At 47.0% G+C, this 23239-nt stretch overlaps 1 protein-coding gene across 1 annotated transcript in view; it reads right to left on the bottom strand.

The window, feature by feature from the left end:
* LOC137306417 (tyrosine-protein kinase Mer-like) overlaps positions 1-20564 on the bottom strand; it is a 34079-nt gene extending 13515 nt beyond the window's left edge. The window contains exons 1-7 of the mRNA XM_067975598.1: positions 20483-20564; positions 17505-17557; positions 15773-16421; positions 7441-7602; positions 2642-2804; positions 1018-1097; positions 441-536 (exon numbers count right to left, since the gene is read on the bottom strand). Of these exons, the coding sequence (XP_067831699.1) occupies positions 441-536; positions 1018-1097; positions 2642-2804; positions 7441-7602; positions 15773-16421; positions 17505-17557; positions 20483-20537 (1258 nt within the window). The 5' untranslated portion in view covers positions 20538-20564. The remainder of the gene's footprint in view (positions 1-440; positions 537-1017; positions 1098-2641; positions 2805-7440; positions 7603-15772; positions 16422-17504; positions 17558-20482) is intronic.
* Positions 20565-23239: the final 2675 nt, after the last annotated feature.

Here is a 23239-nt window from a genome sequence, read left to right as displayed (position 1 = left end):
TATTGCACCATTGGAGGTGCCATCTTTCAGATGAGACGTTAAGCTGAAGCCCCTTCTGCCCTCTCAGGTGGCCAGAAAGGATCCCATGGCACTATTTCAAAGAAGAGCAGGGTAGTTCTCACCAGTATCCTAGGGACATAGGAACAGGAGTAAGCCATTCAGTCCCTTGAGCCTGTTCGTCCATTCAATTAAATCATGGCTGATCTGTATTTTGGCCAACATTTATCCCTCAACCAACATCACTAAAACAGATTATCTGATCATTATCACATTGCTGTTAGTGGGATCTTATTGTGCGTAAATTGGCTGCCACGTTTCTCTACATTACAACGGTGACTGCACTTCAAAAGAACTTCAGTGGCTGTAAAGCATTTTGGGATGTTCTGAGGCCATGAAAGGCGCTGTATTAAATGCAAGTTTTTTATTTCTTCTTTACATACCTGCACCAAGGGCTTGACCCAGGGATAGGGAAGACCGATCCACCATCACTTTCTTCAGATTCAGCTTCAGAGAGTTACTGATTCCCAGATGTTGCACTAGAAGGATAGCAAGGTACAATCAGAGGGAGTCAATCAAGAGGGTACGCACCGCAAACAACAATAAGAGGAGAAAGAGAAAAATGGGCATGTTAGAGAGACCGGAGCAAATAAGAGAGGAGCAGAGCAGAGAAAGACTGGGACAAGTGAGAGAGAAGGAAGGAAAGAAAAAGTACTGACAGAGAGAAGGAAGAGAGCAAGAGTGACAGAAACAATAGAGAAAATGAGTGACAGAGACGGAGAGAAGCAAAAGAGTAACGGACAGAGAAAAATGGGAGTGACGGAAGAAAAGAAAGATAAATATAAACAATGCTTGTGAGAGACACAGTGGATATGAAAAAGAGAAATGCAAAGCTTTACATATACAAAAGACATTTGTTTTACAAATTAGATTGGCAATGTATTCAGCTGAAGCAAATTTTCAAATTGTTCATAGTCTGACTAAACCAGGGCCAATCAGACAGCGTGCCAGACTACTTACATCTAACCTCTTCAGTTTTCTTCTTATAGGTCCTCCCTGTATTGAGTGGTACTAGCTGCGAACTGTTCTCTATTTTATACCTGGGAAATGAACACCAATTTATTGAACTATCTATCTATAATATATTAACAATATTATGTTTACGTGCACTTCCTGTCTGTAAGACCTCACTGCTTGTTGTCATTTTTTTTGTTACACATTTGTATCAGCTTTTCCCATTGTAAATTCCTATGTCCATATTTATAATGGAAATTGGCTATGTAAACTTGTCACATTGTAATTATACCCTACCGCCAGTCACAGCGCTATAGCACCTGAACTTTGCTTCTCCCAGCTCCTCAGCTTGTACTGCAGAGAAACTCTGATGCACCAAACGATTCTCCTTCTCAAATTGCTGTAAGTTTTGCAATTTAACTTGAAATAATGATTTAAAACAAAGTATTATATGAAAATGTAATGACAGAATGTTTGAGCTTAAAGTGGGGACTGAATTACACCCACGTACCCTGGTCCAATTATCCGACCGCCTTCTAACCCCGCTTCACCAGAAGACTACATTTGTGTGGGATATATCAGAGAATTACAGTGAGGGGTGTGGGGTATATCAGAGAATTACAGTGAGGGGTGTGGGGTATATCAGAGAATTACAGTGAGGGGTGTGGGGTATATCAGAGAATTACAGTGAGGGGTGTGGGGTATATCAGAGAATTACAGTGAGGGGTGTGGGGTATATCAGAGAATTACAGTGAGGGGTGTGGGGTATATCAGAGAATTACAGTGAGGGGTGTGGGGTATATCAGAGAATTACAGTGAGGGGTGTGGGGTATATCAGAGTGTTACAATGAGATGTGTGGGGGATATCAGAGAGTTACAATGAGGGGTGTGGGGTATATCAGAGTGTTACAATGAGATGTGTGAGGGATATCAGAGAGTTACAATGAGGGGTGTGGGGTATATCAGAGTGTTACAATGAGATGTGTGAGGGATATCAGAGTTACAATGAGGGGTGTGGGGTATATCAGAGTGTTACAATGAGATGTGTGGGGAATATCAGAGAGTTACAGTGAGGGGTATATCAGAGTATGCTACAGCGAGGAGTATGAGTTATATAAGTGTGTTACAGTGAGGGGTGTGGGGTATATCAGAGTGTTACAGTGAGGGGTGTGGGGTAAATCTGAGTGTGACAATGAGGAATGTGGGGTATATCAGAGTGTTACAGTGAGGGGTGTGGGGTATATCAGAGTGTTACAGTGAGGCATGTGGGGTATATCAAAGTGTTACAGTGAGAGGTGTGGGGTATTTCAGAGAATTACAGTGAGAGGTGTGGGGTATATAAGAGTTACAGCGAGGGGTGTGGAGTATATAAGTGATTTACAGTGAGGGGTGTGGGGTATATGAGTTACAGTGAGGGGTGTGGGGTATATAAGAGAGTTACAGTGAGAGGTGTGGGGTATATCAGAGTGAGTTACAGTGAGGTGGTGGGGTATATCAGGGAGAGTTACAGTGAGGGGTGTGGGGTATATAAGAGTGTTACAATGAAGGGTTTTATGCCTCTCTGGCGTTTCTTCTAGTTTGGTTTGTGCCCATGCTCTGTCTGCTCCCCCACACAGGATTTAATTCTTACTTTTGCTTTGTTCTCACTCTCCAACTGACGACCAGGCCAATGACGAGCATTGTCACCAACAGTCCACCTCCAAAAGCTGCCAGCACCACCCCGGTCTGTACAGCTCCACTGTCACCCTCTCCTGGTGCGATATTCCTGGTGGTGAGGAATTGATTCTCAGTCTCTGTAGGATACCAACACAAACCCATCAGGGGAGGGCGGATAATGAGCAACATAACAGCTTATTAGTAGTGCACAGATTATGTGTTTCACATGACCCGATTAGCTGGCCAACAATCCAAGAGGACAGGTAAAATTTTAAAAGTTAGATAACTCCTACAAGAGCTCAGTGGTAAATGCACTGTATGCTATGGTAAGGAGTCACTGCATTCAGGAAGGTCCCAGGTTCACCTCCAGAGCACTGGTGAGTTAGCTAAGCTTACTCAACACGGTGTCAGGGAGGTTACAATTGGACTCAACAGGTTAACAAGGCCATAAAAATGCAAACCAACCACTGGGGTTCATTTCTAGAGGAATAGAATTGAAAAGCGGGGAAGCTATGTTAAACTTGTATAAAATTTTGGTTAGAACATAAGAACATAAGAACATAAGAAATAGGAGCAGGAGTAGGCCAATCGGCCCCTCGAGCCTGCTCCGCCATTCAATAAGATCATGGCTGATCTGATCCTAACCTCAAATCTAAATTCATGTCCAATTTCCTGCCCGCTCCCCGTAACCCCTAATTCCCTAGACCAGAGTACTGTGCACAAAAAGGATATACAGGCACTGTAGAAGGTGCAAAAAAAGATTTACAAATGAGAGGTTAGAAATTATCAGGAAAAATTGAACAAGCTGGGGCTCTTTTCTCTAGAAAAGGGAAGGCTGAGGGGTCAGTTAGAGAATGAAAACAAACCAGAAGTAAGAATTAAATCCTATGTGAGGGAGCAGACAGAGCAAGGGCACAATCCAGACTAGCAGAAACGCAAGAGAGGCATAAAACCCCTCACTGTAACACTCTTATATACCCCACACCCCTCACTGTAACCTCCCTGATGTACCCTTCACCCCTTCACTGTAACACCCTGATATACCCCTCACTGTAACTCTCTGATATACCCCTCACCCCTCACTGTAATACACTCTGATATACCCCACACCCCTCACTGTAATACACTCTGATATACCCCACACCCCTCACTGTAACTCTCTGATATACCCCACACCCCTCACTGTAATACACTCTGATATACCCCACACCCCTCACTGTAACACACTGATATACCCCACAACCCTCACTGTAACTCTCTGATATACCCCACAGCCCTCATTGTAACACTCTAATATATCCCACACGCTCCTGATAGGTTTTTAAAATTATGAAGTGGTTTGATAGGGTAGACCTAGAGAAAATGTTTCCGCTTGTGGGGGAAATCCAAAACTAAGGCCATAAATATAAAATAGTCACTAATAAATCCAATAAATCCAGGTAAGAGGCTGGGTATTCTACAGCAAGTGACTCACCACCTCACTCCCCACAGCCTTTCCACCATCTACAAGGCACAAGTCAGGAGTGTGATGGAATACTCTCCACTTGCCTGGATGATTGCAGTTGCAACAACACTCAAGAAGCTCGACACCATCCAGGACAAAGCAGCCCGCTTGATTGGCACCCCATCCACCAACTTAAACATTCACTCCCTCCATCACCGGCGCAACTTGGCCCACATCCCATGAATGAATTTTAAAAAAGGAATTGAGGAGAAACTTCTTTACCCAGAGAGCGGTTAGAATGTGGAACATGGAGTAGTTGAGGCGAATAGCATAGATGCATTTAAGGGGAAGCTAGATAAGTACATGAGGGAGAAAGGAATAGAAGGATATGCTGATAGGTTTAGATGAAGATGGTTGGGAGGAAGCTTTTTTTTTATTCGTTCATGGGATGTGGGCGTCGCTGGCGAGGCCAGCATTTATTGCCCATCCCTAATTGCCCTTGAGAAGGTGGTGGTGAGCCGCCTTCCTGAACCGCTGCAGTCCGTGTGGTGAAGGTTCTCCCACAATATTGTTAGGAAGGGAGTTCCAGGATTTTGACCCAGTGACGATGAAGGAACGGCGATATATTTCCAAGTCGGGATGGTGTGTGACTTGGAGGGGAACGTGCAGGTGGTGTTGTTCCCATGTACCTGCTGCTCTTGTCCTTCTAAGTGTTCGAGGTCGCGGGTTTGGGAGGTGGTGTCGAAGAAGTCTTGGCGAGTTGCTGCAGTGCATCCTGTGGATGGTACACACTGCAGCCACTGTGTGCTGGTGTTGAAGGGTGATGGGTGTTTAGGGTGATGGATGGGGTGCCAATCAAACGGGCTGCTTTGTCCTGGATGGTGTCGAGCTTCTTGAGTGTTGTTGAAGCTGCACTCATCCAAGCAAGTGGAGAATATTCCATCACACTCCTGACTTGTGCCTTGTAGATGGTGGAAAGGCTTTGGGGAGTCAGGAGGTGAGTCACTCGCCGCAGAATACCCAGCCTCTGACCTGCTCTTGTAGCCACAGTATTTATATGGCTGGTCCAGTTAAGTTTCTGGTCAATGTTTCTGGATATTGATGGAGGGGGATTCGGCGAATGCTGTTGAATGTCAAGGGGAGGTGGTTAGACTCTCTCTTGTTGGAGATGGTCATTGCCTGGCACTTGTCTGGCGCGAATGTTACTTGCCACTTATGAGCCCAAGCCTGGATGTTGTCCAGGTCTTGCTGCATGCGGGCACGGACTGCTTCATTATTTGAGGGGTTGCAAATGGAACTGAACACTGTGCAATCATCAGCGAACATCCCCATTTCTGACCTTATGATGGAGGGAAGGTCATTGATGAAGCAGCTGAAGATGGTTGGGCCTAGGACACTGCCCTGAGGAACTCCTGCAGCAATGCCCTGGGGCTGAGATGATTGGCCTCCAACAACCACTACCATCTTCCATGTGGCGCATAAACACTGGCATAGACCAGTTGGGCTGAATGGCTTGTTTCTGTGCTTTAAATTCTATGTAATTTTATGTAACACCTCTGGGCTAGGGAGAGGGCAAAAATATCAGCCAGCTGCCTTCTCCTGATCACTATCCAGTGACTCCTGCTGCAGAGTGTCCATGTGTAGCTGTTGGGTGGGGACAGGATTGGGCATGATTGCAATGCCCACCCCATGGCTGAAAAGCATGTCAACACTCACTGTCTAGAATCACGGATGAAGATTTCTTGCTTGCGGGAAGAATAGGAGGATTGCCAGCGCCCGTGGGACTGTATCTCATCAAGAGCCGCACTTTCAGGAGAGGAGGGAGGAGAATTGGAGGGCGGTGGGGGGGGCGGCGGTGGGGAATTAAAACCAAGACTTAAAGGGAGTGAAATTGGTCCACACTAGTAGCGCGAAAGGGGCTCATAGCGAATTGGCAGCTCGTTCTACAACGCGTCCATACCCCCAAAGAAAGTAAAGAAAATGCTTCAAATCCAGCCCAGACAAAGGGAATGGAGATCTCCTCTCTCAAGAGGGGTTTTGGTGACACGCTTGGTAAAATAACGAGCCCTGGGTTCAAAACTAATCTACACATCCTCTCTCAGCAGGATGCTGGGTTGTGCACTTGCTACATGAGCTCCAAATTATGCATTTTTAAGGATCTGCAGTTAAATATAGTCCAGAGGTTGAGTCACTTTTGAGTCACCCCCATAAATACATAATACCACAGACTCATGATATCACCTACTGTCCCAGCCCGAAGCAACAGGACATCAGGCTTACTGACTCTCCCCACTAGGTGGGAGCCTTTCCCATGAGACCGTGGTCTCCTGCCTCAGGACCCCAACCCGTGTGAATGGAAGATGCTGGGACTTGTTACTCTCGCTGGGTGATGGTATGTGCTGGTGCGACTGACTGACGGAATTTGTTTTTAAACTTCAAAACCTTCTCAAATAAATGGCTCAGTGCCCTTGTTAAAGTGGCGGTCAAGGTAATTCGTACAGATATGTTAACACGTCCATTAGCGATAACGATATACACGTCCACAACTTCAACCCATTGAAGATGGCCAATGTTCACACTTCCCCAGCATCAGACCACCTCCCCTGGTGCTCTCGGACCGAAACAAAAAAGAAAGACTTTCATTTATATGGGGCCTTTCATGACCTCAGGACATGAAGTATTTTTGAAACGTTGTCACTGTTGTATTGTGGGAGACGCGGCGGCCAATTTGCGCACAGCAAGCTCCCACAAACAGAAATGAGATTAATGAGCAGATTAATCTGTTTTTAGTGATGTTGGTTGAGAGATAAATATTGGGGAGAACCTCCCTGCTCTTATTTGAATAATGTCATGGGATCTTTTACATCCACCTGAGAGGGCAGGCAGGGCCTTGATTTAACATCTCATCAGAAGGACGTCACCTCCGACAGAGCAAAATTCCCTCAGTACTGCACTGGATTGTCAGCCTAGATATTGTGCTCAAGTCTCTGGAGTGGAATTTGAACCCACGACCTTGTGACTCAGAGGCAAGAGTGCTACCTACTGAGCTACAGTTGATTGGCTCCTTGGTGATCAGAAGATGTGGCTTAGCAATAATTGCAGGTAATCAGTGACTTGGAGCAGCTGTATCAATAGCACCAGGATATTAAACATGCGTTAAAGCACAGACAGACCATCGCTCCTCACCCACGAGATAGATCCAGCTTCCGGCATTTACGCTCGCTTACATTCTCGCCATGAGCGAGTGCCTCAGACATACTTCTCACGTGTGAACATCCCACACCAAGGACCTGTCCAACATAGTCAGCTCCTGGCCCAACATATCTTACCAATGGCAATGCAAGGAGCCGATGGAAGATGCGTCTCATTCCTGTGGTAACCACTCAAACATGGGCAGGAGACGGAGGCCTCAGCGTCAGTGTGACTGTTTGCAGGGCATTTTGTGCAGACTGCATCCCCTGTTGTGTCCTTGTAGTATCCTATTTTACAGGCTGTGAGAGGGACGGAACAAATTAATAAACTGTAAACATGAAACCAAATTGGAGTAAGGATTGTTAAAAAGACGTAGCATCTCAAACCACTTCAAACAATTAATTACTTTGAAATGCGGTGACTATTACTACATAGCAAATGCTGTAATCATTCTTCATACGGTTAATCTGTTTCTGGTGGTGTTGGTTGACCAGGACTATGGAACCCCCTGGTCTTCCTCCAACAACAATAAAGAAAGAAAGAAAGGCTTGGATTTGTATAGCACCTTTTATGACCTCGGTACACCCCAAGGCGCTTTACAGCCAAATTAAGTACTTTTTGAAGTGTCATCACTGTTGTAATGTAGGAAATGCGGCAGTAAATTTGTGCACAGCAAGGTCCCACAAACAGCAATATGGTAATGACCGGGTAATCTTTTTTTTCAGAGATGTTGGTTGAGGACTAAATATTGGTCCAGGACACCGAGGAGAACTCCCCTGCTCTTATTCGATATAGTGCCATGGGATCTTTTACGTCCACCTGAGAGGGCAGACGGGACCTCGGTTTAATGTCTCATCCGAAAGGACGGCACCTCCAAGAGTCCCTGAAATAGAAAAATGTTCCATCCCCAGCACTGGCATCTTACACCCTGTTCGAATCTTTTAAAAATTTCTATAAGCCAGGGGTTAGGATGTGTCTTTCACACGCATTCTTGCTGCTCTAAGTTGCTTTCCGTCCAGCCAGCCAAGATTTTGTGCTCAAGTCTCTGGGGCTTGAATCCACAACCTTCTGACTCAGAGGCGAGAGCACCACCAACTGAATCGCGGCTGACATTATTGCATCTTTAACATACACCTGAATAGGCAAATGGGGCCTCGGTTTAATGTCCTGTCTAAAGGGTTGTCAGTGCAGAGGGTAGACAATGAAGCACGGACGACAGTGCAGAGAACAGCCACAAGGCTGAATCCCAGTGTCAGAGGTATGAGTTATGAGGAAAGACTAGAAAAACTTAGGCTTTTCATCATTGAAAGGTGGCAACTGAGAGGTGATCTTATAGAAGCATATAAAATAGTAAACGTGGGAAAATGTGTAGAGATCCATGGCGACCACCAAGGTTGAAAACAATGAAAAAGAAGACAAGGTAAATCAAGAAGTAGACATCAGTTGGCTCCAAGATTGGGTTTTAAAAGTCTGTGGATTGTAGGAAGAAGGGAGGAAGATTGAGGTCCTGGAAAAGAGTGAGTCAGAATGGAAGATGGCAGAATGCATCTTAATTTCAACGCAGTGAAGAAGAAAATTGTGCAGGACAAGGTATATGGAGCTTAAGAACAAGAAAGGAAAGTTCAGAGGGGTATCAATATAACAAAGACAGTAAAGGTTCCAGAGATTGGCGGTTCAAGATGAGACGAGAAGCTTTTTCTTGTACCCTGTCCAGGAGTGAGAGAAACGAGTTTCAAAGGCCTCCTCAGATATAGGAACAGGATTAAAGTCTTGGACAAACTTATGAAGATTTGAGAGTTTTTAAATTGAGGTTTGAAACCAGACTCCAGTATTCATGAGTACTTCCATGAATTGCGTAACTATTCCATCATTACTGTCAGTCACAGCCTCTGAATGAGAACATGTTTAGAGTGGTGACCACTGGGTGTTGAAATATTCACCCCAACGATTATGCCAAACACAACCTCCTACAGTCTGTAATTGAGATTGATGAGGTTTGTACAGACAGCCATACTTTGTGTTACATACCCTGATATGTGCAAGGAGACCGGGATTGGGAAACCACTGTGTGAAGTTTGTCCAAGACTTTAATCCTGTTCCTATATCTGAGGAGGCCTTTGAAACTCGTTTCTCTCACTCCTGGACAGGGTACAAGAAAAAGCTTCTCGTCTCATCTTGAACCGCCAATCTCTGGAACCTTTATTGTCTTTGTTATATTGATACTCCTCTGAACTTTCCTTTCTTGTTCCTAAGCTCCATATACCTTGTCCTGCACAATTTTCTTCTTCACTGCGTTGAAATTAAGATGCGTTCTGCCATCTTCCATTCTGACTCACTCTTTCCCAGGACCTCAATCTTCGTTATTTTCAAGGGAGATTAAATAACCTCCCTCTAGTGGGTCACAAGGGAAGTACAACAACAACTTACATTTATATAGAGCCTTTAACATGGTAAAACATCCCAAGGCGCTTCACAGGAGCAATTATCAAACAAAATTTGACACCGAGCCACATAAGGAGATATTAGGACAGGTGACCAAAAGCTTGATCAAAGAGGTAGGTTTTAAGGAAGGTCCTTAAAGGAGGAGAGAGAGGAGGAGTAGTTTAAGGAGTGAATTCCAGAGCTGAGGGCCCAGGCAGCTGAAGGCACGGCTGCCAATGGTGGAGCGATTAAAATCGCAGATGCACAAGAGGCCAGAATTGGAGGAGCGCAGAGATCTCGGTTGGTTGTGGGGCTGGAGGAGTTACAGAGATAGGGAGGGACAAGGCCAGGGAGGGATTTGAAAACAAGGAGGAGATTTTTAAAATTGAGGCATTGCCAGACCAGTAGGTCAGCGTTTAAAGGACAACTGTATTTCTCTTTGTTGGGAAACGTCAGTGATGGGCCTTGTTCCAGAGTGCACGACATCACCGAGGATGAAAACAACATGGGGTAAATTTTCATCTTCAGCGATTTCAATGGAAAGAAAATCATGTGTGTTGTATAAAAGAAAGAAAAACTTGCATTTATATAGCGCCTTTCACGATCTCAGGATGTCCCAAAGCGCTTTACAATCAATGAAGTACTTTTGAAGTGTGGTCACTGTTGTAATTTGTGCACAGCGAGGTCCCACAAACAGCAATGAGATGAATGACGAGATCATCTGTCATTTGTTTTAGTTGTGAGTTGAGGGATAAATGTTGGCCAGGATACCAGGAGGATTCCCCTGCTCTTCTTCAAAATAGTGCTATAGGATCTTTTATGTCCAGCTGAGAGGACAGACAGGACCTCGGTTTAAGGCCTCATCCAAAAGACGGCACCTCTGACAGGGCAGCTTTCCCTCAGTACCGCACTGAAGTGTTGGCCCGGATTATGTATTCAAGTTTTTGGAGTGGGACTCAAATCCACTCAGAGGCAAGAGTGCCACTAACTGAGCCACAGCTGACACTATAAAGGGCGTGCGATGTGCCTCGCCCAATTCCTGCCCAGTCAGTGAAGACGAAAATTTACTCCCACATGTTTTACAGTGTCCCTCACATAGGAGAACAGCTCAGGGCGCTTAACAAAGAGGAGGAAGAAAACACGGAGCGGGGACGGGAGAAATTAAAAGGAGCTGCACCAAAAGCACGATCAAGGAGGTTTTAAGATACTTTTGAAAGACTGGTGACGTAGAATAATTCAGCGAGGGAATTCCAGAGGACAGGGGTGTAGTGGCAGAAGGAGAAGGAAATGAGGAACAAGCTGCAATACAGAGACAGAGGGTGTGTGCTGGAACGTACAGGTAGAGTGGATCACTCGGGTGGAGGTAAAGTGAGACGGAGCTCTGGTGGGGTTTGAAAATGATACGTTGGAGCACAGGGAGCTTGGCAAAGACGGCGGTGACGGGAGTGGCTGACCTTGTCAGTGAGAAGACGCTGGCCAAAGAGTTTTGGATTAACTGGAGTTTGCAAATGGCAGAAGTGGGGAGGGTCGGTGAAGAAAGCACTCGAGAGGTTGCCCCCCCACCCCCCCCCCCGCCCACAATGCAATAAGGGCATGGATTGGCATTTCAGTGGCGGAGGGAGTGCGTGTAAGCGGGCAATGTTCCGGAGGTGGAAAAGTGCGGTCTCAGCAACTGACCAAATGCCCAGATTCCACAGCGCCTGATCCAGCCAGAGCAGGTGGGATATTTTTGGAAGAGACGCCAGAGGTGGAGTAGAGAGAAGATGAGGTGACTGGAAGATGCTGGGACTTGCTGGGACTTGTTTCTCTCGCGAGGTGATGGTAGGTACTGGTGCGACCGACTGACAGAATTTCTTTTTAACTTCAAAACCGGCTCAAATAAATAGCTCCGTGCCTTTGTTGAAATGGCAGACAAGGCAACTCTTACAGATACATTAACACGTTTATTAATCATATCGCACAGCGCAACTTCGACCCATTGAAGATGGCCAATGTTCACCCTTCCCCAGTATCAGACCACTTCACCTGGTGCCCTCTGACAGACAGAAAAAAGAAAGAAAGACATGTACTTATATAGGAGTAGAGAGAAGATGAGGTACATCAAGGAGCAGTGATTATGTGACACCAAGCTTAGGTTTGAAGACCTGTTAGATAGTGGAAATTAGGGAAGACTGAGAGAGGTGAGGAGTTTCACAGTTTTTGAGGTGCTGGGAAACAATGAGTCAGAGTAGGAGACGGTGTGGTGAGTGTTGATTTCAGCACAGTGAGGAGCAACAGTGCGTACACAGACTATTAAATGTGATCTCATTAAGGACTTTTTAATTCAAGGAAGAGCTCACGCATACCATTTGTCAGTATCAACATCAATCATGATTTAAGAATGTAATTTATTGCAACACTACATCAAATACCTGCCGTTCATCCTTCACCTAAAAAGCCCAGAGTTTAAGACGCGACGCTGAATCAAACAACAGGCACCAGAAAGGCTGCAGTTTGCATTCATCCCTTGCGCCTAACAGACAGCAGACGGAAAGCAACTTAGAGCAGCAAGAGTGGGTGTGAAAGACACACCTTAATCCCTGGTTTACAGGAATTTTAAAAAAATTCCATCAGGGTGTAGGATGCTAGTGCTGGGAATGGAACACTTTTCTATTTCAGGGACTCTTGTCAGTGTCAAGCACTCCCAGGGCAGGTATCGCACGGGTTAGATATCGAGTAAAGCTCCCTCTACACTGTCCCATCAAACACTCCCAGGGCAGGTATCGCACGGGTTAGATATCGAGTAAAGCTCCCTCTACACTGTCCCATCAAACACTCCCAGCGCAGGTACAGCACGGGTTAGATACAGAGTAAAGCTCCCTCTACACTGTCCCATCAAACATTCCCAGCGCAGGTACAGCACGGGTTAGATACAGAGTAAAGCTCCCTCTACACTGTCCCATCAAACATTCCCAGGGCAGGTACAGCACGGGTTAGATACAGAGTAAAGCTCCCTCTTCACTGTCCCATCAAACACTCCCAGGGCAGGTACAGCACGGGTTAGATACAGAGTAAAGCTCCCTCTACACTGTCCCATCAAATGCTCCCAGGGCAGGTACAGCACAGGTTAGATACAGAGTAAAGCTCCCTCTACACTGTCCCATCAAATGCTCCCAGGGCAGGTACAGCACAGGTTAGCTACAGAGTAAAGCTCCCTCTACACTGTCCCATCAAATGCTCCCAGGGCAGGTACAGCACGGGTTAGATACAGAGTAAAGCTCCCTCTACACTGTCCCATCAAATGCTCCCAGGGCAGGTACAGCACGGGTCAGATACAGAGGAAAGCTCCCTCTCCATTGTCTCAGGCTCAGATGTACTCCTTCTCCAACACTAAGGTAGGGTTGCCAACCTTCCAGGATTGTCCTGGAGTCTCCAGGAATTAAAGATTAATCTCCAAGACACTGCTGCGCACAACCCAGGAGAAAAATCATTGGGGCATTAAAAACAAAATTGTGTTTTTTAAATTTTCTTAAACACTTTTGTTTTTTCGTTCCAAAAATACTGGAGATGGGGGTGGGGGGGAATGGTGGTTTGACTGACAGTCAAGATTCATCCAATCAGGTGACAAAGAGTCTCTTCGTTTTCCAGTTGGCTGTGGGAAGGTGGGTCGCTGTGAAGATGGACGTGTCGGGTGACCAATGGCGGGAGTGTGGGGACAGGGCGGTTGGAGGCAGGAGGTCATGTGATGAAACCTCCAGGAATATGTCCAACCAGAGTTGGCAACCCTACACAAGGGTGCCATTTCTCCATTTCTCACTCCCGTCCTGTGGCCTCTCTGAGTGAGATTGTTCGTGCTGAATTAGCTATAGGCTCATGCTCGTTGGGAACCGCATTGAATCTGTCCCAAACTTACATCACATTGGGCTTTTACTGCCAACTGACAAAAGAGGTTTTCATCTCATTAGTTTTGGCTGCATCTGAATCCAGGCCTTAGAAGAGAAAGGCCAGTGTCTAATCACTGCAGCTTGCTCCATATTCAAGGCATGGGGAATGTGACTAGGCTGTGTCACTGCTGATAAATTAAGAACTTTCCTTTGGAATTGGTCATTAGTACTCAGGAACAGGGCCAGGTTGTGGAAGGGATGCACATCAGAGGATTCAGTCAACCAGAACCAAAATAAATCTCAGAGTTTCCCAGCTCAAAGTGGAAAGACAACAATCTCGGGAGGAGGGGGAATGCACCCATTGCGCCGTTCTTGTTCTACCCTCTGGTTACAGGCTCATGTGTGAACACCTCCTTGTGCTGGAACAGTTAGTCCCTTGTAGTGAAGGCTTCTTCTCGACTGTGTATCTCGCACCATTTAAATTAAAATTGCCACTGTCGCTGAGCCGGGTAGGTTAGCCAGCAACGAGCTGCTAACCTCAGGGAGGAGGCGGGGTGGGATTTTTGTGTTCTGTGTCACTCCATTGCCCTTTCAGCTTCAGCTGTGCCTCTGGGTTTTCCACAGATCTGGAGCAATGACTCCACACTTTAAAAATCAAATCACTTCACTGCCAAAAATGCACTGGTGTCAAGAGTCGCCTCTGGTCTGGTGTGAAACGAGTTTCAGGCAAGTCTCCAGTCAGCTTCTGGTGGGCATGGGCCCTCAGTGAGAAGGGGCGTGCATTTGTAGAAAGCCTTCCACCACCTCAGGATGTCCCAAATTGCTTGACAGCCAATTAAGTATCTTTGAAGTGTAGTCACCGTCGTAATGTAGGGAAACACGGCAGCCAATTCGTGCACAGCAAGATCCCACAAACAGCAATGTGATAAATGACCAGGTCATCTGTTTTTAGTGATATTGGTTGAAAGGAGAACGCCCCAGCACTTCTTCGAATAGCACCATGGAATATTTTATGTCTACCCGCGAGGACAGACTGGTCCTCGGTTTATCGTCTGATCCAAAAGACGCCACCTTCGACAATGCAGCGCTCCCTCTGTACTGGCGCTGGGAGTGCCAGTGTGCTCAAGGCATGGAGTGGAGCTTCAACCCATAACCTTCTGCTTCAGAGGCAAGAGCGCAACCACTGAGCTGAGGCCGACATTCCTAATTGGAACTAAAGTGGCAGTAGGTGGCACCCCTCTGAGGTTGGACTGAGGCACACTGGCCAGGATGGCTACAAGTTCCATCACCAATCTGAGTTAGCTGATCTCAGCTCGGGCGAGGGTCGGAGTGCTAAAACTGGCTTCGGTAGTCCTGGGCGAGAGAGGGGAAAACCAGCCTGACTTGCAGGTACTGATCCCTATTACAGGGACTCCCCTGCTGGAGAGTACATTTGTGGGGAGGTTGGGGCGAGGACAGGTTCATGCTTGGCTGCAATTCCTCCCAATGTCGAGTAGCCTGCTCACACTCATTGCCTGGGCTCACATGTGGTGAACGGCCATTTAGGATCTGTCACAGGAGAGAAGTTCGTACCCGTGGAACCCTTACCCCAGCGAGAATCAGCGCCTTTGGGAAAGGAGGAGAGAAAACTTGCAAAACAACAATAACTTGCATTTATATAGCGCCTTTAACGTAGTAAAACATCCGAAGGTGCTTCACACGAGCGTTATCAGACAGAAATTGACACCGAGCCACAGAAGGAGATATTGGGACATGTGACCAAAAGGTTGGTCAAAGAGGGAGGTTTTAAGGAGCGTCTTAAAGGAGGAGAGAGAGAGGCGGAGAGGTTTGGGGAGGGAATTGCAGAGCTTAGGGCCCAGGCAGATGAAGGCACGGCCGCCAATGGTGGAACGAAGAAAATCGGGGATGGGCAAGAGGCCAGAAGTGGAGGAGCTCAGAGATCTTGGCGGGTCGTAGGGCTGGAGGAGGTTACAGAGATAGGGAGGGAGCAAGGCATCGGAGGGATTTGAAAACAAGGACCGGGAGCCAGTGTAGGTCAGTGAACACGGGGTGATGGGTGAACGGGACTTGGCACGAGTTAGGATACGGGACAGCAGAGTTTTGGATGACCTGAAGTTTACGGAATATAAAAAATGTCCGTAACCCCAGGGTGGTGGGGGAAACGGATGGGTAAAGTAGCCCTTACCTTCACAGGAATCCCCTATGACCTGGCGACCCTCTCTGCAGATGCATCTACCATCGGGTGGCCCCCATACACCATCTGTGCCGCACCGCCTCTGCAGGATCCCCTGTGGTATCGAGTTGTTCACACACTGGCCGAGGACCAGCTCACCGCTGCCCGTGACTTCAGGAAACACTGCCAGGCTGTGAAGGCTCAGCAGGCATTTCTTGTAATACACCCTGAAGGAGCTGAGGAGGAGGCAGGGCCCCACGTAATCAAAGCCCAGCTGAAACCCAGACTGGTGCACAGGACCCAGGCTCTCCCCCGTGACGACATTGAGTGTCCTCCTCATCTTATTCCAGTCGATGGGCCCTTCCAGGTACTCTTTGGGAAAGTGCTTTTCTCCCTCAATCGGGACCCTTACGGATTGTCGGACGCTGGCTCTAGCATAGTCATCTTCCGATTGGAAGAAGTACACATTGAAGCTCTCCGTGTAGCCCTCCAGGCCCTCGAGAGCAAACTTCAGGTCCAGGAAGAGGTGGTGAACGTTCTTGATGGGGATTCGATCGGTCCACAAGACCAGGGACTGTTTCTGAACGTTGGTGTCCATCGGGCAGCTTTGATATACCAAATGGGACGAATTACTCTCCAAGGCAAACCTGCTGTCGGACCACTGTGGATGCAAATCACAGGGCAGCTTTTAGAATTAACAGGATGGCTAGAACTGGAGCTAAGGCACATCACTAGGAGTTTTACTCTGTATCTAATCCGTGCTGTACCTGCCCTGGGAATGTTTGATGGGACAGTGTAGAGGGAGCTTTACTCTGTATCTAACCCTGTACCTGCTCTGGGAGTGTTTGATGGGACAGTGTAGAGGGAGCTTTACTCTTTATCTAACCCTGTACCTGCCCTGGGAGTGTTTGATGGGACAGTGTAGAGGGAGCTTTACTCTGTATCTAACCCTGTACCTGCCCTGGGAGTGTTTGATGGGACAGTGTAGAGGGAGCTTTACTCTGTATCTAACCCGTGCTGTACCTGCCCTGGGAGTGTTTGATGGGACAGTGTAGAGGGAGCTTTACTCTGTAACTAACCCATGCTGTACCTGCTCTGGGAGTGTTTGATGGGACAGTGTAGAGGGAGCTTTACTCTGTATCTAACCCGTGCTGTACCTGCCCTGGGAGTGTTTGATGGGACAGTGTAGAGGGAGCTTTACTCTGTAACAAACCCGTGCTGTACCTGCCCTGGGAGTGTTTGATGGGACAGTGTAGAGGGAGCTTTACTCTGTAACTAACCCATGCTGTACCTGCTCTGGGAGTGTTTGATGGGACAGTGTAGAGGGAGCTTTACTCTGTATCTAACCCATGCTGTACCTGCCCTGGGAGTGTTTGATGGGACAGTGTAGAGGGAGCTTTACTCCGTATCTAACCTGTGCTGTACCTGCTCTGGGAGTGTTTGATGGGACAGTGTAGAGGGAGCTTTACTCTGTATCTAACCCTGTACCTGCCCTGGGAGTGTTTGATGGGACAGTGTAGAGGGAGCTTTACTCCGTATCTAACCTGTGCTGTACCTGCTCTGGGAGTGTTTGATATATTCCCCCCACCACCTTGTTAAATAGCCAGACATTCTCCTGGATGAGCAGTGCTCAATAAATGCAAATTGTTGTAACTTTTTCAGTGAATAAAGTGAAAAATTGCCTAACGCGGGGGAAGGAAAGGACACCGAGAAGGGGAGGGGGTCGGAGTTACTCACCACTTACCTTTGCATTAGGTTCGAACAGTTTGATTCTGCTTCTCGAGTCAAACACGTCCACTGCAAAGAGAAAGAATTCCATTGAGAACAGCGCCAACAATGAAAGATAAACTCTCCCAGTGTCACTGTGTCAGAGGGCATTTGTGTGTATTTGTACAAGTCCATTGGTATGTCTGTGCACGTGTATATGTATAAGTGCATGTACATGGAAGTGTGCGCAAGTGTCGCTGCGGGGGAGGACAGGAAGTAAAACTAATTTGGCATAAAGCCAAATATATTTACTGCGACCTGTTACAGTCTCTCCTGACTTGCTGGGATACGGGCCGGCCTGTGGTACCTTTTGCAGGTAGCTGAACTTCAGGTGCAAGCCCAGGCATTGAGTGTTTGCTGGCTATTCATCCCTGGGGAGGCTTCACTGCCCAGCCCGATCCTGTCATTACTCAATGCCCCCATGCATCCACTTTCAAGCAGGAATTGCTGTCCAGTGACCAGGAGCAGGAATCCAGGCTGATTTCTTCCCTCCCTAACCCAGAGACGCTGAGGCCAATCCCACCCTTACGGATAGCCTAGTTGGTATCAGCTCACCCAGCACAGACCAGGGATAGAAACAGGAAGCTTCCTGGTCCATGTGGGTTAGTACCACATCGGGCAGTCCGTTTACATACAGAGATATCAAGGGAGCCGTCTAAACTGACCATTTTTATCAAGGACCGTTTTACTCTGTACCTAACCTGTGCTGTACCTGTCCTGGGAGTGTTTGATGGGACAGTGTAGAGGGAGCTTTATTCTGTGTCTAACCCGTGCTGTACCTGTCCTGGGAGTGTTTGATGGGACAGTGTAGAGGGAGCTTTACTCTGTATCTAACCCGTGCTGTACCTGCCCTGGGAGTGTTTGATGGGACAGTGTAGAGGGAGCTTTACTCTGTATCTAACCTGTACTGTACCTGGCCTTGGAATGTTTGATGGGACAGTGTAGAGGGAGCTTTACTCCATATCTAACCCGTGCTGTACCTGCCCTGGGAGTGTTTGATGGGACAGTGTAGAGGGAGCTTTATTCTGTATCTGACCTGTGCTGTACCTGCCCTGGGAGTGTTTGATGGGACAGTGTAGAGGGAGCTTTACTCCATATCTAACCCGTGCTGTACCTGCCCTGGGAGTGTTTGATGGGACAGTGTAGAGGGAGCTTTATTCTGTATCTGACCTGTGCTGTACCTGCCCTGGGAGTATTTGATGGGACAGTGTAGAGGGAGCTTTACTCTGTATCTAACCTATGCTGTACCTGCCCTGAGAGTGTTTGATGGGACAGTGTAGAGGGAGCTTTACTCTGTATCTAACCCATGCTGTACCTGCCCCGGGAGTGTTTGATGGGACAGTGTAGAGGGAGCTTTACTCTGTATCTGACCTGTGCTGTACCTGCCCTGGGAGTGTTTGATTGAGTGTAGGCATTAGGGTAATCCAGTTTTGAGCCGGAGACTCCGGTTTAGAGAGTGGCCACCCAGTAATGTTAAACACCACAGACCAAAGAGTTTTCAATTGCCACACATGTAGACAATTTTGCACATCCCTTTTCGCACAAAGAACAAATGGAAAATAAGCTAACAGCCTCAAAATCATTTTGATCCAATGCACTAGCCCCCTCTCGATCTGGCTTCGATGGGGACCCTAATGAGTGAGAATGTGGGAGTCTAGTCTAAGTGGCACCGACATGATGCTCAAGACTTTCACAAATTCAGCTGCAGCTACAGGGCCACTGCACACTGGCGCACAGATACCTACAGTACGGGGTGTCACGTGACGGGATCGCACTCACAGCACCTCACACGACACGCTCTCAATTACAGCTCTCGTTTCCTACATTACAACAGTGATTACATTCCAAAAGCACTTCAAATCCTGAGGTTGTTAAAGGCGTTATAGAAATGCAAGTCTTTCTTTTTTTCTTTCTTTCTTGCACCATCAAGGGGCAGGGACTTGGGGCTGCTTCTCAAGCCCAGGGAGTGGAAATAATTCTCACTTATCGCCTAACACCCAGTGGCATCAGCAGAGCCCAGAAGGAAATCACTCACCAAGATTCTCGGTGAACTAACGGTTTGCAGAGTTAGGGAGACAGTGAACGATGATTAAAACAAGAGCTCTCAAAGCGGATTAACCAGAGGAGACAGGCAGACAGTTGGGAGAAATCTCAGTTTCTTCACCGTGTCAGAGCTTGCCCAGAGATTTTGTTTGTTTTCTCGTAAGTCTTCTTAAGTCAAGAATTTGAATGAGTAGAAAATAATCTAACAGTGTTATTTTCCCCCTGCCTTTTCTGTGGTGTCTGGCCTCACCATAACTGCACGAGGGAACCAGCACATTGGAAAGAAAGAACTTGTACTTATACAGCGCCTTTTACCACCTCAGGACGTCCCAACCTCAGGACGTCCCAAAGCACTTCACAGCCAATGAAGTGTAGTCACTGTTGTAATGTAGAAAACACAGAAGCCAACTTGTGCACAGCAAGCTCCCACAAACAGCAATGTGATAATGACCAGAGAATCATTTTTTTTAAGTTATGTTGTTTGAGGGATAAATATTGGCCAGGACACCAGGGAGAACTCCCCTTGCTCTTCTTCGAAAGAGTGCCACGGGATTCTTTACGCCCACCGGAGACAGGGACTTGGTTTAACGTCTCATCCAAAAGACAGCACCGCCAGCAGTGCAAAACTCCCTCAGTACTGCACTGAAGTGTCAGCCTAGATTTTATGCTCCAGTCTCTGGAGTAGGGTTTGAACCCACAACCTTCTGACTTAATACCAAGTGTGCTACACACTGAGCCACAGCTGATACTTTGCCACAATCCTCAGTCAGTACTGAAAAGGTTAATTGCAAAAAGATGATCGCTATCAACCTTGGTCCATTTTTTTTTATATAAACCTCATTATAAATTCATCTTTGGCCTGACTCAAACAGGAGAGGTCAGTTAGAGGTCAGCCCAAATACCCTTTCTTACCTTCATTTTGACGGTGGTCTGTTGCTGGGTTCACAGGCTGTAAAACACACCACATCGCACAGAAAAGGTGCAGAGGAGCCGACAGATCCATGGCTGAGAGAATCTGAGGCTGCAGTGTTTGGGTGCGTACACAGGATGAATCACATTCTAATTTTACTCGCAGAGATCAAATATCAGCCAGTGCCCAAAGGAGACGTGGAGACTGAACAGCCAACAATAAAAAAAAATAGATAAGGAAAATAACTGCAATGCAATCGGGATTTTCACATATAATTTTTATTTTAAATAGGAGGCTAATTCTCTCCTCTCCTGCTACAATGTATGTGTCAGCTATGGCTCAGTGGGTAACACTCTTGCCTCTGAGTCAGAAGGTTGTGGGTTATAAGCCCCCCCCACTTGAGAGATTGGTGTTACAGTTAAAATAAAATAAAACCTGAAAATAAAATGAAACCTCTGCACTGGCCACTGACCCCTGATGGAAAGTGTACATTTATGCAGGTCAGGTTTGGGCTCACCTATGATGCCTTCCAAGGTTAAGCAGCTAACTGATAATTCAGTGTCTGGGCTCAGACATAAAGAAGGACTTGCCTTTACACAGTGCCTTTCACAACCTCAGGATGTCCCAAAGTGCTTTATAGCCAATTAGGTACTTTTGAAGTGTAGTCACTGTTGTAATGTAGGAAACACAGCACCCAATTTGCACACAGCAAGCCCCCAACAAACAGCAATGTGAAAATGACCAGATAATCAGTTTTTTTATGATGTTGTTTGAGTGATAAATATTGACCAGGACACCAAGGAGAACTCCCCTGCTCTTCTTTGAAATAGTGGCCGTGGGATCTTTTACATCCACTTGCGAGGGCCTCGGTTTAACGTCTCATCCGAAAGACGGCACCTCCGACAGTGCAGCACTCCCTCAGCACTGGAACTAGGAGTGTCTGCCTGGATTTTGTGCTCAAGTTTCTGGACTGGAACTTGGACCTTCTGACCCAGAGGCGAGAGTGATACCCACTGAGCCACGGCTGTCACAGTTGCAGAAACTGGTGGCTGATTTTTCCTCTCCCTAACCTTCGACCGCTGAGATCAGCTGCCCACAGTACAGAGCGGAGATGGAACCTTGGACCATCCTGGTTTGTATGACCCAGCTCCCACTGACTTAACCCGCTGACTCGTCGAGGGACTGCTTCCGTACATGCCATGTGATGGAGCATTCAGCGGCTGCCCTGGAACGTAAACCAGTGCACGATTTGTTTTCAAACAGATGAAAAACACAATAACTTTAAGCTCGAGGGATTTCTTGAACATTCCAATTTGTGCCAAAAGTACAATCCGATTGCCCGATTGGGAGGACTTCCGGTCATTTAATATGATTAACCTCTCAACCAATGACTGACTATAGGTACTCCTTGAGAGCGAAGCTTCCTCCTGCTGTTTATTTCTTCGGCCAATATAAACAAGTGGCTTGTCCCTTGGTCTTTTCCCTTCACGATTTTCCGCCTTTTCCCTCACTAAAAAAAAACACAGATCATCTGGTCATTATCACATTGCTGTTTGAGGGATCTTGCTGTGGACAAATTGGCTGATGGGTTTCCTATATTACAACAGTGACTGCACTTCAAAAAGTACTTCATTGGCTGTAAAGCACTTTGGGATGTCCTGAGGTGGTGAAAGGTGCTATAGAAATGCATGTCTTTCTTTCCAAAGAGTTCTCCCCCTCCCTGTCAGGGCAGGAAAGGGAATTAGAAATTGTGAGGTGAGCAAAGACTTGCATCGCCTGTCAGATGTATCACTTCTTAATGTGTTTTCCCCAAATGTTATACTTTGTTTTTTTTAATTAGAAGTCTGACAGATTCCATCTCAGGTGGAATAAAAAGTCTGCATGGAGCTCCTCCCGATGGCCAGGTGGGGAAATGCACCTCCTGCGACTAAGCCACAGATCTGAAGGTCCCAGTTCAATCCTTATCGAGTTAGCTGATCTCAGTCAAAGAGAGTACGTGGACTCAGCACCCCTCTCTTTCTTTCTTCACCTTCTAGCTAAGGACGTGTGAGCTCTTCACAGCCTTTGGCTGGTAGCCCCAGGGCTGTGGGCGTCTTGCAGCTGCTGTACAGTGAACCCTACATGCGTTCATAATTGGATCACAATTCTGCTGACCAGGGGCTTGTCAACCAAACTGCTCATGCCGATGAATAACGAAACAGGAACAACAGTGAAAGAGGCGTAAGTGTTGAGTGCACAAAGGAGTCAGAGTGAAGGGGACAGGGAGGTGGTCGGTAGCTTTCTTAAAAGAAAAATTAAGCTACTTACTACTGAGTTGTCTCTTTCCTGTTTGTATTGAGGAAAGGGGAAGGAGATTGCTTCATTCGTATGTGTTTCAGATGCACGTGATTGCTTTATTGCCCAACATCTGTTGAGCCAAAGGACATCGACTCACTATTACATCCACCCTCTACTTCCAGACAGCTTGCTGAGTGTCCCTTCTGTTTCCGCTCACTGCCTTCCAGACAGCACCTCCCAAACCCCCGACCTCTACCACCCAGAAGGACAAGAGCAGCAGGCACATGGGAACAACACCACCTGCACGTTCCCCTCCAAGTCACGCACCATCCCGACTTGGAAATATATTGGCCGTTCCTTCATCGTTGCTGGGTCAAAATCCTGGAACTCCCTTCCTAACAGCACTGTGGGAGAACCGTCACCACACGGACTGCAGCGGTTCAAGAAGGCGGCTCACCACCACCTTCTCAAGGGCAATTAGG

The sequence above is a fragment of the Heptranchias perlo genome, chromosome 43 (assembly GCF_035084215.1).
Source record: "Heptranchias perlo isolate sHepPer1 chromosome 43, sHepPer1.hap1, whole genome shotgun sequence".
Classification (NCBI taxonomy): Eukaryota; Metazoa; Chordata; class Chondrichthyes; order Hexanchiformes; family Hexanchidae; genus Heptranchias; species Heptranchias perlo.
This window is presented reverse-complemented; position numbering and strand designations above follow the sequence as displayed.